The sequence below is a fragment of the Podarcis tiliguerta genome (genome assembly GCF_965153285.1).
Source record: "Podarcis tiliguerta genome assembly, chromosome: 11".
Taxonomy (NCBI): Eukaryota; Metazoa; Chordata; class Lepidosauria; order Squamata; family Lacertidae; genus Podarcis; species Podarcis tiliguerta.
In genome coordinates this window covers 15,607,045-15,622,864 of record NC_139544.1, presented here as the reverse complement: position 1 = coordinate 15,622,864, position 15,820 = coordinate 15,607,045, and the positions used below count along the sequence as shown (strand labels likewise).

The window sequence follows — 15,820 nt, the reverse complement described above, 5'->3', positions numbered from 1 at the left end:
GATGCACTCAGACGACAACTCCTTGCTGGAACTGGACAGATATTGTGTTGCTCAGGCAGAAGGGGAGCAACAGGCACGCACAAACACAAGAGCTGCTCCTAACAGGTGGAGGCTGGTCCCTTAGGATAGGCAAAGGCAAACTCGGCCCTCCAGATGTTTTGGAACTACAACTCCCATCATCCCTGACCACTGGTCCTGTTAGCTAGGGATGATGGGAGTTGTAGTCCCAACAACATCTGGAGGGCCAAGTTTGCCTTTGCCTGCCTTAGCACAAACCAAGCTCAGTCCGTTGTCAGCCAGGCTTACTCACTTCTTTTTCCTTAGTGGCAGTGTCGCCCTTTGCACAATTCCAGCAAGGAGGACGGCCAAGAGGGAGTCAAAGCGATAACTACCAGGCTATGACTACTGTTAGGCTCTGGCTCCACTGAGCTGTTGGCCTGCCAACCTACCAGCCCCAACGGGCACAAGCAGTGCCAGATTTACGTATAAGCTAAACAAGCTCTAGCTTAGGGCCCCACTCTCTTGGGGGCCCCCAAAAAATTAAAGGCAAAAAAACCTAGATGTACATTTCAAAAATATAAGATAAAAAAACAAATAAAATAAAACCTACATACTGCAACAGTGTTTTGGGTTGTGTAGGCTCCTATGATGGAAGTAATGGGCCCCGCCTGCTTGCCTGCTCCCTAAAATATCACTGGTTTGCTGATTTCTATATATAGGGTCCCTACATTCTGCATGGACTGGCTGCATGGCAACATATCATGCAGCTGCAGACTGCAGCACAGCACAGTTGAATGTAGGTCTAGCTGTTGTACCTGTTATCTAATATTAAAATACATATCGTGGTACCTCGGGTTACAAACACCTCGGGTTACAGACTTCCGCTAACCCGGAAGTAGTACCTCGGGTTAAGAACTTTACCTCAAGATGAGAACAGAAATCGTGTGCCAGCAGCGGGAGGCCCCATTAGCTAAAGTGGTACCTCAGGTTAAGAACGGTTTCAGGTTAAAAACAGACCTCTGGAAGGAATTAAGTTCATAACCAGGGGTACCACATTTTATTATGTGCAAATGGCTTTAGATACCTATTAGGTCCATAAAATACCATACAGCATATATTCAACACAAAAAACAGCAGCAATTTGTTGTTGACAAAGGACAGCTGGACATATAAAGGGCCCCATTACCTTCAGTAGCTTAGGGCCTCATCAAACCTAAATCCAGCCCCGGGCACAAGCCACAACTGTTCCTAACGCCACTGCAGGCGTCCGACTACCATCCGAACAGGCGTTTGGAGAAGACACGGAAATCCCAGCGCTTCTTACCAGCCTTCTGGCAGTTGTGCATCTCTGGCCTGCTGTCCCCACAGCCGCAAAAAGGGCCGACGGAATGACCAGCTGAAGGTCGGCATCGTCGAAGACTGCAAGGCATTGAGAAGATACAGAAAGGGGAGAATTCAGATGCAACTAGGGAGACGGAGGAGACTCACACTCACAGAGCAGTCAGTCAAGAAGCATGAGGGAAGAGCGATGGCAAAGATGCCTCGAAAACTCTGAACCCAAGAGGACAAAAGCTTTATAAAAGAATGGGAAAAATTTTATAAGTTGTTTAGGAGACCACTGTAAGCAGATGGAAACATTGGCAGGATTTTGATTTCACTTGTTTTGTAACGAATACCATGGACAAGATGGAATGATATAAAAGTTAAGAGTATGGAAGAATATGCAGTTGTAAATGTTCAAAATGGGACCCCATAGAGGGGGCGAGGAGTCCCAAGATTCGGAGGAATCTCTGTATGTGGATATATATTTGGATTTTTACAACTTTGTACTTGCAAAACCAAATAAAAATGATTTCAAAAAAGAAAATAGCATTAGGGAAGAGAGAAGCAGGTTTTGATTCTGAAAGCATTCAATGGCCTTTATAGGCAGTAGCAAAACACCTGAAAGGCCTCAGAGTACAGAATTGCCAACAGCCACACACATTAAAAAACTTTTAAAGGTAAAGGGACCCCTGACCATTAGGTCCAGTCGTGACCGACTCAGGGGTTGCGGCGCTCATCTCGTTTTACTGGCAGAGGGAGCCGGCGTACAGCTTCCGGGTCATGTGGCCAGCATGACAAAGCCGCTTCTGGCGAACCAGAGCAGCACACGGAAATGCCGTTTACCTTCCCGTCGGAGCGGTACCTATTTATCTACTTGCACTTTGACGTGCTTTCAAACTGCTAGGTTAGCAGGAGCAGGGACCGAGCAACGGGAGCTCACCCCGTCACGAGGATTCGAACTGCCGACCTTCTGATCGGCAAGTCCTAGGCTCTGTGGTTTAACCAACAGCGCCACCCGCATCCCAAAAAACTTGTAGGTAGTAGTTAAAATCACCAAACATAACTAAGTTCAATCCACTGATTTCAACTCTAATTTTTTACTCTGAGTAACAGCTGAAAACCCCCTTTTGTTTTGAATCAAGGAGAATCGCCCAGTTCCCCGCGGATCTGGTGAGACAGGTACACAGTGGAGTATAACTGGATAGTGCAAAACATACACTGTACAAAAAAGAGAAAGCAGAAACGTCTTCTATAGGGAACTTCTGGCCCTCTGAACTGCAACTCCAATCCACATATAACAGCTCTGCAACCATTCTGCTCCTACCATTGATCTGGAACTGTAGCAAACGCCACAAAGCAACTGGAGGTGCCATCTAGCCCCTGACTTTATGCTCAAGAAAAACAAGGGTACCCCAGTTTTTTCTCTGGAATCTTATTTGCTGGCATTAGGAGGCCAAAGAGGACTCTGAGGAATTTTGGACAGGAACGTGGCAAGTAACAAATGAAGCAAAAGACCTTCATTTGGTGGAGTGAATTTGAAAGGAAAGGCTATTAAGTGCCACTTCAAAACACATTTTGAGCACCCTCTTTAATGTAAACACCAGCAGCTCATCATGAAGCAGAGCCTGGGTTTCAGTCAACCACATGGACTCAAATTTCCAGGAAAATCCTAAGTACGTGCAGCAAAGCCATTGGCAATGCACATTCACTCAGCCAGAGACCGGCTTTAACGTTTAATGAAAATATTAATTACCTATAATAGCGTTGTTTCCACCAAGCTCCAACAGAGACCGTCCTATTGAAATAAAAAAGCTGTAAGCCATTGAATATTACCCACAATCCCTAGCTAGGAATATGCCCTCCTCACGCCCGGTTGTCATAATGACTTTGCCGCTTTGAGCGGGTATTTTTTAAAATAAAAAACAACAACCAAGCAGTGTGTAAAATTTATGGACTAAATAAATAAAGAGGATCAGAAAAGAAGAAGGGAGTCAAAGTTGTTGTTGTTTTAAAAAGCAGCTTCTTCTGTAAGCTGAAAAAAACCCTTAATGTAGGCCACAATTCAGAATTCCTTTATGTGCATGCAAAGGACTTGTGCATGATGTTTCTTGTAAGAACATAGGAAGAGTTCTGCTGGACCAAAGCTAGCACTCTTTCCACTTGCAGCAGCAGCAGCAGCAGCAGCAGCATTATTATTATTATTATTATTATTATTATTACAGTGGTGCCCCGCAAGACGAATGCCTCGCAAGACGGAAAACCCACTAGACGAAAGGGTTTTCCATTTTTCGATGCGCTTCGCAGGACGAATTTCCCTATGGGCTTGCTTCGCAAGACGAAAATGTCTTGTGAGTCTTGAGATTTTTTTTCGCTCCCCACCCCCTTTTGCTAAGCCGCTAAACCGCTAATAGCCTTTTAGCAGCTAATCCGCTAAGCCTTTAATAGCCGCTAAACCGCTAATAGCGCTAATCCGCTAAGCTGCTAATAGGGTTGCTTCGCAAGACGAAAAAACCGCTAGACGAAGAGACTTGCAGAACAAATTAATTTCGTCTTGCGAGGCACCACTGTATTTTTATTATTATTAGAATTTGTGTACTGCCCTTCACCTGAAGAACACAGGGCAGTTGACAACATAGAAAACTGTAAGACTCCTTGAATTCAGAAGAGATACTGGATCACGATACGCCACTTACCAAATCTCTCCTGAACCACCATCGCTACCTGCTTGCCAACATTGGTGCTGCCAGTGAAGGACAAGAGGTCCACTCTTTCATCTTTTGCCATCGCTTTGCTACAGAGGACAGAGGAAGATTCTTAGTCAGTGGCAAAACAGGTAGAATGAGGAAGTATGTTAGGGTGGGAGGAAGGGGGAGCCCTGCCTTTCACTCTCAAAACATGTTGCATTTGTGCCAATTAAATGTATAATTCTTGTGACACTCCTCAGCCATCAACTTCGCTATTTGTCTAACGGAAAGTCTGTATTTTTAACAGCATGAACAAGCTTCCTTCTGCCGTCCCATGCCATGTGTGCATTCATTTTTCCGAATCTATTGCGTCTTTTGTCTCCTACGCTGCATTTGATCGCATCACAATCAGAACTCTATGGAATGCAAATGGCAATAACAACGAAGCAAAAGAAATATTAGCCGTAAAACGCAATTAAAATTCATGCTGGATCTAGCCCAAAGTTATGGCAATTGCAGAAAGATCATAAAGTGGTCCACCAAGAAAGATCATTAAGTGGTCACCAAGACCACCAGCGATTTTCAAATGGCCCAAGGGGTAAAATTTCGAAACCACCGCTTTAGCGTTCCGCTCTGCCACTCAAAGATTATGGAGCACGTATATTTGAAAGTTTTTGTATCTGGAGGGAAAGCACACCAATTTGCCACAAGACAGCTATTCCTTTTAAGTGTGCAAAATTGAACCTTGAGGAAGGTTCAGAATGGCTCTTAGAATGAGTGATCAGGGACAGGTGTGGTTTCTTCCTGTAAATTCAAATTCCTAGTGAAGCTGACATTTCTAGCCATCCTATTTGTGATAGGGGTGCACAATGCAATCCTTTATCTGGAGTGAGCCCCGCCATACCCAGCGGAATTTACTTCCAAGCAGATATGCAGGGGACAGCGTGGTTGTGTCAAATCTAGGTCTACTGAGGGGATGGGTTTTGCTTTAGTAAGGAGATCACAGTTTAAGCGAAGCCTCGCTCTTGTTCTGATGCAACGAGTCAATAGCGTAGGAAACATTTGCAGCTGTAGATTAAAAGGACCGTTAAGAGGTTAATGGAGATTTAACAAGATCCACCAGACTATATTCCCAAATTGTGCATAAAAATACCAAATGTTGCACCTACCCAATATCCGCCCCACCACAGACCAGAGAGCAGATAGCACCAGGCAATTTGTTGTCCTCCAGAACCTGGGCAACTATTCTAGGAAACAAAGAAAGAAGATTCATTAGATGTCCTGATGGTTCACTGGCAAAAGGATTACACGTGCAGGACATAGTGACACTTGACGTTTCATCACCTTGCCAAATGCACAGACAAAAAGGTTGTATTCAACGGAGAGAGCTAGCTAGAAGCATGCACAGAACAACTTCGGCTTAGTCAACAGGACTTTCCTCTCCTTCCCCCACATTCACCCCCTAAATCTGTCCTGGAGGGTTTGTAGAAACCCCCCAAAATGAGATGTGGAACTATGTGGAGAAGAGGCAGCTCATACATGACCTTCCAGTGGCCGCTGGGACCATATAACACCGGTCCAGATAGACCTGAATTGGCTCCCAGTAAATTTCCGAGCACAATTCAAAGTGTTGGTGCTGACCTTTAAAGCCCTAAACTGCCTCAGCCCAGTATACCTGAAGGAGTGTCTCCATCCCCATCATCCAGCTCAGACACTGAGGTCCAGCTCCGATGGCCTTCTGGCGGTTCCCTTACTACGAGAAGTTACAGGGAACCAGGCAGAGGGCCTTCTTGGTAGTGGCACCTGCCCTGTGGAACGCCCTCCCGTCAGATGTCAAGGAAATAAACAACTATCCTACTTTTAGAAGACATCTGAAGACAGCCCCGTTTACGGAAGTTTTTAATGTTTAATGCTGTATTGTGTTTGTAATATTCGACTGGGAGCAGCCCAGAGTGGCTGGGGGAACCCAACCAGATGGGTGGGGTATAAATAATAAATTATTATTATTATCCACATTCCTCCCTAATGCAACCAAAGTAGGGAGGTTGACATAGACCTCTAATTCCAGACATTACCAGAGAAGCCCAAAATGCAAGTTGCAGCGAAGGCGGCACTCAGGCAGCTTCTTAAAACAATGCAGAAGAATGAACAAAAGACAGAAAGGAAGCACAGAGGTTCTAGTGATAGAGGTAAGTGAAAACTCACTTTGTAACGGCGACACTAACGAGCGACGTTGTGGGAGCACCTTTCCTTTGGAGTGAAACAAACCAGGAAATATTATTCTTCCAAACTGTTTATTTTAAATTGAACATTGCATGATATTTTAAGAAACTGCTACATCAGAATGCCTAAAATTACCTAAAGCAGTAGGTTATCAACTTTTCTTTTTTTCTTTTCATCTTAACAGGTGCTAAAATGAGAGAACTCCAAAAACAACATGCAACTCTGAAGTAACAGCCCACCAATGTTTGGTTACTTAAGGCTTGGGTACAGTGTTAGAAGAGGGACGCGGGTGGCGCTGTGGGTTAAAGCCTCAGCGCCTAGGACTTGCTGATCGCATGGTCGGCGGTTCGAATCCCCGCGGCGGGGTGCGCTCCCGTCGTTCGGTCCCAGCGCCTGCCAACCTAGCAGTTCGAAAGCACCTCCAGGTGCAAGTAGATAAATAGGGACCGCTTACCAGCGGGAAGGTAAAGGGCGTTCCGTGTGCTGCGCTGGCTCGCCAGATGCAGCTTGTCACGCTGGCCACGTGACCCGGAAGTGTCTCCGGACAGCGCTGGCTCCCGGCCTCTTAAGTGAGATGAACGCACAACCCTAGAGTCTGGCAAGACTGGCCTGAACGGGCAGGGGTACCTTTACCTTTTACCTTACAGTGTTAGAAACTCAGATGTATAAGCTACATGCGAAATGGCTCCTTAAACCAAGCTTACAGTCACCAAAATGGAATGTCTTGTTGCCATCTCAGGGCAAGACGGCTCTAAAGTCTTGTCTTTCAAACGATGGACCGACTGTGATTGATTCTCAGTTAAGCATCTGGCTAGTTCAGATGACAACCAGCTAGTTTAGGAACTTCGAGAACTTAAAAGAAAAAAAGTCACTTGATCCAGGGGCAGACCAACTATCTATTGGCCTGTTCTGACCTCTTTCTTAGCAGTGACGTGGACCATTCATAATACAAGAAAATTCTTCCCAACTGGAAGCAGTGAGGTGGGATAAGTTAAAACAAGCTACAACAATTAACTATAATCTCATTCACTACTCCTGCTCAGGCTGCCCAGAAAAAGCATTTTGGTTCCTGAAATTCATTCCGATTGTGCAGATAAAATATAACAGATAGAATCTATAGAATGTGTTGCTAGTGTGTGAAAACAGTCCAGATCTAATGATCCCCAGGCAGAGGGTAGAGATGTCCAGCATCTTCACTTGGTCCCAAGTATCCGATAGCCAGGGTACCTAACCAAATAAGCATCATAATCTTTCCATTGTAAAAATATGACTCAGTAGTTCTAGGCTATCTTAGCTGCTGAACAGAGATTCAATAAAGAAATGGAAACAGCTGCTGCTTTAAGTACATTCCAGAGAACTGCTGTGTAGGCGAATAAATACTTAGCATACGGAAGGGTCGGGGAGCTTGTGGCCATTCAGATGTTTTTTGTTGCTGTTGTTTAGTTGTTTAGTCATGTCCGACTCTTCGTGACCCCATGGACCAGAGCAAACCAGGCACTTTTGTCTTCCACTGCGTCCCGCAGTTTGGTCAAACTAACGCTTGTAGCTTCGAGAACACTGTCCCACCATCTCGTCCTCTGTCGTCCCCTTCTCCTTGTGCCCTCAGTCTTTCCCAACATCAGGGTCTTTTCCAGGGAGTCTTCTCTTCTCATGAGGTGGCCAGTTGCTAGACTACAACTCCCATCGTCCTCAACCATTGGCCATGCTGACTGAGCTCATGGGAGTTGGAATCCATCAACGCCCAGTTTCTGCATCTGCGGTGCACAGCTTTCCAACAACCACGAAATATACTCAAACGGCGCAGCGCCCGTTGTTAAATTAGAGGCCACCAGTTAAAACCGTCACCATAAAGTAGGACAGATCAGCTTACCAGAGGCAGACGTTGCCACAGACCATTGCAATTGCGTTGTTCCAGCCATAAACTGCTACAGGGAAGTTGAAAGCTGTGATGATTCCTACTAATCCCAAAGGATTCCATTGTTCTATTAAGGCATGCCCAGGCCCTGCAAATAAAAAGCCAAGGAGAGGACATTTGATGAGCACAGAATTTCATTTCTTCTATTTATCCTTCTCATTATCCAAGGAACTCAGTGTACACAAGACTTAGCCAAATTCCATCCCCACAAGCACGCTGTGTCGTAAAGCTTATTGTGATAGTTTTTTTGGGCACCGAGCTTATTTTAGTAAATAATCGGACGGCAGAGCCCTTCCCCTCAAAGCACAAAATAGCTCTGTTTGCATAGGATGAGCTCTACAAGTGGATAAGGCCGAAACCAGCTTGAGTAAAGAGTCAGGCTCCCTCCCTCCTCCGGCATACTTCGGAGGACGACTTTGACTCAGTTCCGCTTTTAAAATAATCTGAACTTATTGCTGTGTTCAACACAGAGGCGCTGGTTCAATACAGACTCTACTTAGCTTAACAAGCCAGCCTGAGGAACCATGGTTTGAGTGCATTAAACCATGTTTCGGCACTGAGCGCAAACCAGCACGAAAGGAGCCTAATTCAATGGTTGCTCCCAATTTAGTGGTCTTTACAAGCATGGAGAACAGCTTTCCAACAGCCATGAAATATACTCAAAAGGTGCAACACCTGTTGTAAGTTAAGAGGTCACCAGTTACTGTACAATTTCATTACTTTTTGAGCCAAAAAGTGCTTACAGGCATCTTTTATATAATCTGAAATAAGATCTCTTTTTGAAAGTACTTTAAAAGTACTTCATATAAAAGTACTTTAACTGTATTGCTTGAAAAAAATGATATTTTTTGTAAATATTATTTATTGATTTTTCACAAAAACAAAAAAAAACCCATAAATTTATTCACCCGTGGACTTCCCTTCGATGGTTTCCAGTGTTACACATAAATACCACATATTTCACATATACTATTCAATACATCCATTTCAACCTATTTACCTGTGCTGCTTGAAAAAAATCATAATGCCAGCTGCAAGGATTTTCACTAGAACCACAGTACATGGGGAAGTGGGGGTGTGATCCTTCATTCTCTCAACGCAAGGAAAGGGTTAAACCTCCCACCTCTGCTCACTGAAAATTGGAGCGTTCCTAGCCGAGTAATTGAAAAGTCAGCACCCAACTGTTAGCCATGCAATGAAAGTTATATCTGTTGTTATCTCAAGGCTGCAATCCTGCCAGAAGAGCTTATTTCTTCCTAGTTTTGTATTCTGAGGGGGAAGCAAGGTTTGGCAAGGAGAATCTCACGCTTGCATCCCGTTTATTTGTGCATTTTGAGGAGTTATACAAGGTGATCCATAGGGATGATAACTTATTCCGCTGGAACCAATGAAGGCATCGCTCAGCCTGCTCCTTGGAGGAAAATACAAGAAAATACAAATTTTCTTCACTGTGCCAACATGCTCAAGATAACAGCCGTGAAATGCAGCTGCAAAGTTGACAGTGCTGAGATTTTCCTGCCCTGGGTTACTTAATAGCATCCAGTATGTATTCAGAGAGGGACTTGGGTGGCGCTGTGGGTTAAACCACAGAGCCTAGGACTTGCCGATCAGAAGGTCGGCGGTTCAAATCCCCGCGATGGGGTGAGCTCCCGTTGCTCGGTCCCTGCTCCTGCCAACCTAGCAGTTCGAAAGCACATCAAAGTGCAAGTAGATAAATAGGTAAGGTAAACGTACTAGCAGGAAGGTAAACAGCGTTTCCGTGTGCTGCTCTGGTTCACCAGAAGCGGCTTCGTCATGCTGGCCACATGACCCGGAAGCTGTATGCCGGCTCCCTTGGCCAATAAAGCGAGATGAGCGCCGCAACCCCAGAGTCAGCCACGACTGGACCTAATGGTCAGGGGTCCCTTTACCTTTACCTATGTATTCAGAAAGATAAAAGGGAAAGACACATGCTTACTTTCCGAAGGCAAGACAGGTCCACCAATCATCCGGGATAAGCCAACTGCATAATCGCAGACATCCACATATTCTTGGACTTCGCCAACACTCTCAGCAGAGATCTTCCCCATCTCCAAAGAAACCTGACGGTATTAAGGAAATATGTTGGTCCTGTTCAATCACTGAATAGGAAATATTCTACTAAGCCCTATATGAATCAGAGGCAAGGAACTGCACCGACCAGTGGGCTGGATCCCCATCCCCTCAGTTCCCATGCGTCAAGTCTGACAGGCAGGCAGTCGATCACCTGCTGTCAAAATGGCGCCGGGTGGTACATTTTGGCCCACACAGTTTGGAATCGAATTGCGAGGGCAAAGCAGAGCTCTGCACTTTGCAAGCTCAGTTGCAGATTGTCAGGGTTTGCAACCCCACGGTATTCACACAAGCGAAACTGTATCATTTCTTATTTTACAGATGTGGCTGTATTTTAGACATGGTCCCAAAACTTTCAGCCAGAGCGATTACTGTCGCAGCAGCAAACCGTACCAGATTTCCCAAAACATTGATTTTCTTTCTCAGGGCATCACCAATCTGTCTCACAATTTCTCCTCGTTTGGGTGCAGGAACCTAGACAAAGAAGAGAAAAACGGGTTTAAGCCCAGTCTTACGATACACTATGGCCTTTGTTCCAAACCGTACGTTTAAATAACATGCAGCCAGATAAGGCGATCTCTATTAACACCATTGAAAGTATCAAAGTAACTTATCCTATCAGTTTTAAAAAAATATCGTGGATGATTTCTTGAGTGACACAACTTGTCTGAATTCCAGGGAAATCCGATGAAAAATTTATTTGGTATTTCAAAAGCTACAGATGCTTCTGAACACTTCCCATTGTGTGTGTGTATCTATATATATTTGTGAGAATGCATAAGACAATTGAAATAAATCTGCATGTTGAGAGATGCAGATGCTTTTCAAAAATGCAAGTGTGTCAAAGTGCGTCTTTAGTTCTTCAAAAGTTGTGGCTTCCCTTTCTATGACCCGCATCTTTGAAATATTGGTGTTGCCGTTTAGTCTTCTAGTACTAATGAAGTCACAGATCTATCACACAAACTGCCACCTGTAAAGCACAACTCTAATAGCAACTGCTTACAGTGGCAGCATAAGGCGTAAAGCATCAGAAAGAGGACTCACACAAATTGAGGCAAATGCATCAGAATCTAACGGCGTTGCTTAATAAAAATGAGTTTAACGAGTCTGTGGCTCATCAAAGAATGTCCCCCGTTTACGCGCATTCAGTGCTCGCACAACTGTGTGTAAGCGCATCGTGCCGAACCCAGAAGTGACTTGGAAACATCAGGAAACCAGGCAGGGGGCCTTCTCGGTGGTGGTACCCGCCCTGTGGAACGCCCTCCCATCAGATGTCAAGGAAATAAACAACTATCTGACTTTTAGAAGACATCTGAAGGCAACCCTGTTTAGGGAAGTTTTTAATGTCTGATGTTTTATTGTGTTTTTTAATATGCTGTTGGGAGCCGCCCAGAGTGGCTGGGGAAATCCAGTCAGGTGGGTGGGGTATAAATAATAAATTGTCGTTGTTGTTGTTGTCATCGTCGTTGTCACTAAAGGGGCAGAACGGGGGTCATCGTTTGCAGGCTTTTTCAATGGGTTTCAATTACACACAATTTCACCGACCTGCGAGGTGCTTCTGAACATAACCCCTGTGTAAACGCGAGGCTGTCTGTATTTCAGAAAAATATTAAGGAATTCAAACTTACCTCTGCCCATACTTTCCAGGCTTCTTTAGCTTTCTTTAGTGTTTCTTCATAGTCTTCGATACTGGCCTGTAACAATATATATTTTTAAATAAACAAGAGTCACAACGTTTGTAATTTTTTGACCCTTGTAGAAAACACCAATGGAAAAAGAATGTACCCAACCAGCAAATTCTAACTCTATGGAAGAAGATGGTGCTATTTGGACATAAAAAGCTTCAGAACCTTTGGAAATAGTTTGCCTGAAGTGGTAGAATAAAAGAGGAAATATACCACGAACCCATTTCTGTGGCGCAACCACCATTTCAACACATGTGATTTAAATCCAGCAGAGGAAGGGAGCGTACAACCATAAAATTTCCATCTTCCACTGCTCTCAGCTACTTTTCCACAGCCCCTCCCCAATTAGCTCTACTGACATTCCAAACCTAGCCTTTGGCTATTCGAAGAGTATTGCAAAAATTTCCAGTGTAGCATTTATCTATAGATTGATCAAAGAAAGAAAGAAAGACCCTTACCTGACGAACTCTGGCAATTGGCTGATTGTTTGCAGGGCAATATGTCGTCACGATCTAAAGAGAGAAAGATATGCCAATCCCCTTTAATCACCAAGAACATAGCTTCTTCTCTAGCTTTAAGGATTAAGGTTCAAGAGTCACTTATACATCGGGAAAGGACATAGTATGGATGGTCCTATATCTCAATCTGAATACACTCACCCTGATCTGCAGCGGAATGAGAACCACAATCTGCACACCAAAGCAAGCTATGGGCACAGTGAGCAGTACCGTTGTGGGGAAAACCCATAAGATGATACACAGATCCTGAGTTTGGATTCCTATGAAGCGGCCTTGCTCTGGGGAGAGATGGTACCATCACACAAAACATGCAGCCTTCCGCTGCCAGTCCCTGGATTGAGGCAATTATATTTATTCTCCCGAGTGCATTTAAGGCCAAATTGAATGGGTTTCACTTCTAAGTAGATTATTAAGACTATGCATAGGGCTGCTCTGTCCATCGCATATAGCAGCCTTGCCTCGGCCCAGTATACATGAAGCGTCTCCATCCCCATCAGCCTAGACACTGAGGTCCAGCTCTGAGCACCTTCTGGTGGTTCCCTAACTCCAAGAAGTGAGGTTACAAGGAACCAGGCAGAGGGCCTTCTCAGTAGTGGCACCCACCCTGTGGAACTCTTCGGATTTCAAGAATTACACAACTTTTAGAAGACATCTGAAGGCAGCCCTGTTTAGGGAAGTTTTTAATGTTTGATATTTTATTGTATTTTTAATATTCTGTTGGGAGCTGCCCACCCAGTCAGATGGGCAGGGTATAAATAAATTATTATTATTATTATTATTATTATTATTATTATTATTATTATTCAGATGTGCACAAGAGTTAGCAGCCAATTATGGATTTTTTCTTGCTTGGTGATCCAGAAGCAGTTCCTACTCTGCCCAAGAGACCAGGCAAGAACCCTAAGTAGCACGTTTCCGTATTCTTATGGTTTGATATTCTGGATATTATAGTATCTTGATATTATTAAAGAGCGGGCTATACATATGCATGATAAATAACTAAGGAAGGCCTACTAGGTCTGGAATTCTTCCCTCTCAACCAGCATCCACCTACAGTGGCCAGGCTAGATGCCTTTGGGAGCCCTCCAAGTAGGGTACCCAAATATCTCCAGAAAGAGAAGATCCAAAGGTAGGAGCATAGCCAAAGGACAAACATTTTCTCAGCCCAACAATATGAATGATTAACGTGTCCCTTTCTCCTGCCGATTCTGGCAACTGGTAAAGGGCAATATATTTGTTAAAAGATAGACAAAATCAAGTGTGTTTCAAAACCACTGAAAGGTTACACATTAAAAGGCAGGCTCCTTTTCCACAGAATATGAACGGGCACAAATCCCACATCATAAGCCTGAGGACATTTCGACTTCCGAAAGCAACCTGGTTGTAGCCGGACTTGGCCATCGCAGAACTTCAGAAATTGCAATTTATCGGGAAATGCAATTGTGGCACCATTGTGCTGCCTCGGGATGATGGCTTTTTCAAATATAAATTGCACCGCAGGGGCATGTTAGACATGCCCCAGCGTGGGCTAACTTGCTACCAACGCTCCCATGTTAATTAACCACAATAAATCACTGTATTTCGCTTCCAGCTAATCTTCCAGCTAATCTTCACTTTTCAGCTTTCGTCTAAAGCGGGGTTTCCCAAAGTCGGCTGCTTTTTGATGACTACAACTCCCATCATGCCAAGCTAGTAGGACCAGAGGTTAGGGATGATGGGAATTGTAGTATAGAGAGGGAGCTGCAAACAGATCAAGACATTGGCAGGATTATCATAAAAACCTGCAGTTTTGAAAACATATATAAGATAGATATGAGAAGAGAGGATTAAAAGAATAAGACAATCCAGAGCATGAAGGAAAGGATGAAAATAAACCCAAGGGACTGCCTAAAGAGGCGGAATGGAGTTGAAAGTAAAAATGTTACAATTATAGCTAAATAATTGTTGCAATGTATATAAATGAAAATTATTTTTAAAGGTTTAAATAATAACAAGCTGCAAACAGATCAAGACGTTGGCAGGGTCATCGTAAAAACCTGCAGTTTTGAAAATATATTAGATATGAGAAGAGAGGATTTTTTAAATTCGTGATTTTCAATTTTATACATTCCAATAATTTTACAATTATTTTAGCATGATAATGTTACAATGATGGCTAAATCATTGTTGCAATCAGGGCTGGATTTAGGTTTGATGAGAGCCCAAAGCTACTGAAGGTAATGGAGCCCTTTATATGTCCAGCTGTCCTTTGTCAACAACAAATTGTTGCTGCTTTTTGTGTTGAATACATGTTATATGGTAGTTTATGGACCTAATAGGTATCTAAAACCACTTACACATAGCAAAACATGTATTTTATCAAAGTAATTGTTGGACTGAAATACAACTAAGTATATTAATATTATTTTTTTTTCTTTAATTTTTTTGGGGGCCCCCAAGAGAGTGGGGCCCTAAGCTATAGCTTGTTTAGCTTATACATAAATCAGGCGTTGGTTGCAATGTATATAAATTAAAGAAATAATAGGAATAAAGCTGTTTCGGGAAACCCTGCTAAAGTCAGATGTCTATGCTCGGGAGCACATGGAGAACTGCAAATCCGTGGCTCGCTCCAAATTTGGCTGCGGTGACTTTCAGGCTTGCTCCCTCCCGTGGCTGCCTACCTCTCCTCGGCCTCCCCAGGAGCCATTGTAGACGCCCTCGTTCTCCTCGCGAAGCCCCAGCTCCTGGAGCCACGAGTAGCGGCCTTGGCTGATCAGCAGCGTCGACATGGAGGCGCTGGAAGCGGCGGAGGCCGAGCGGACGCGTCGCGACAGAGCGCAGAGGCGGAGCGTCGTCCGCAGCATCGCGCCCCCCAGAGCCATCTGCGCGCCGCCCAGGAGGCTGCGAAAGGGGAGAGGATCCGCCACGCCCCCAAAAACACATTCCGAAGGCGGCGATTGGCCCGTAGGCCACCCCGCCCACAGACCAGGCGGAGGCGCGTCCAATCGGCGGCGAGGCGAGCAACAGGAGCTTTCCTCATCCCCGCAGGTGACGCTAGGGAAGGCGACGCCCTTCTCGCCGGTTGTTGCCACGCGTCCGGGATGTCCCGGACACGGCACAGCTGTCTCTAGTAGCAGGGGTCCGGGGAAATCCGGGCGCGCGGCAAGCCGATTTCCCCGGGAAAGAACTCCAAAGATAGGCTTGCCACGAGTCAGGAAAATCCCTGTTTTCTGAAGATCAAGGGGGGGATTTGGGCCGGGAAATCAGGAGGTATGGCAACGCGATGGGGAAAGCAGCAGAAACAGTTCCCCAATTGGAAGATCACTATTTTGGAGGGAAGTTTCTCCCTCCGAAAAAGCCCAACCACTTGGGATTGTTCCCAAAAAGAAAGCTCAACCATTT

At 44.7% G+C, this 15,820-nt stretch overlaps 1 protein-coding gene across 1 annotated transcript in view; it reads right to left on the bottom strand.

The window, feature by feature from the left end:
- ALDH7A1 (aldehyde dehydrogenase 7 family member A1) overlaps positions 1-15,350 on the bottom strand; it is a 30,615-nt gene extending 15,265 nt beyond the window's left edge. The window contains exons 1-11 of the mRNA XM_083404104.1: positions 15,100-15,350; positions 12,380-12,433; positions 11,865-11,930; positions 10,630-10,710; positions 10,103-10,226; positions 8,101-8,233; positions 6,213-6,257; positions 5,177-5,254; positions 4,017-4,114; positions 3,077-3,118; positions 1,325-1,419 (exon numbers count right to left, since the gene is read on the bottom strand). Coding sequence (XP_083260230.1) covers positions 1,325-1,419; positions 3,077-3,118; positions 4,017-4,114; positions 5,177-5,254; positions 6,213-6,257; positions 8,101-8,233; positions 10,103-10,226; positions 10,630-10,710; positions 11,865-11,930; positions 12,380-12,433; positions 15,100-15,300 — 1,017 coding nt within the window. The 5' untranslated portion in view covers positions 15,301-15,350. The remainder of the gene's footprint in view (positions 1-1,324; positions 1,420-3,076; positions 3,119-4,016; positions 4,115-5,176; positions 5,255-6,212; positions 6,258-8,100; positions 8,234-10,102; positions 10,227-10,629; positions 10,711-11,864; positions 11,931-12,379; positions 12,434-15,099) is intronic.
- Between the last annotated feature and the right edge of the window lie 470 nt (positions 15,351-15,820).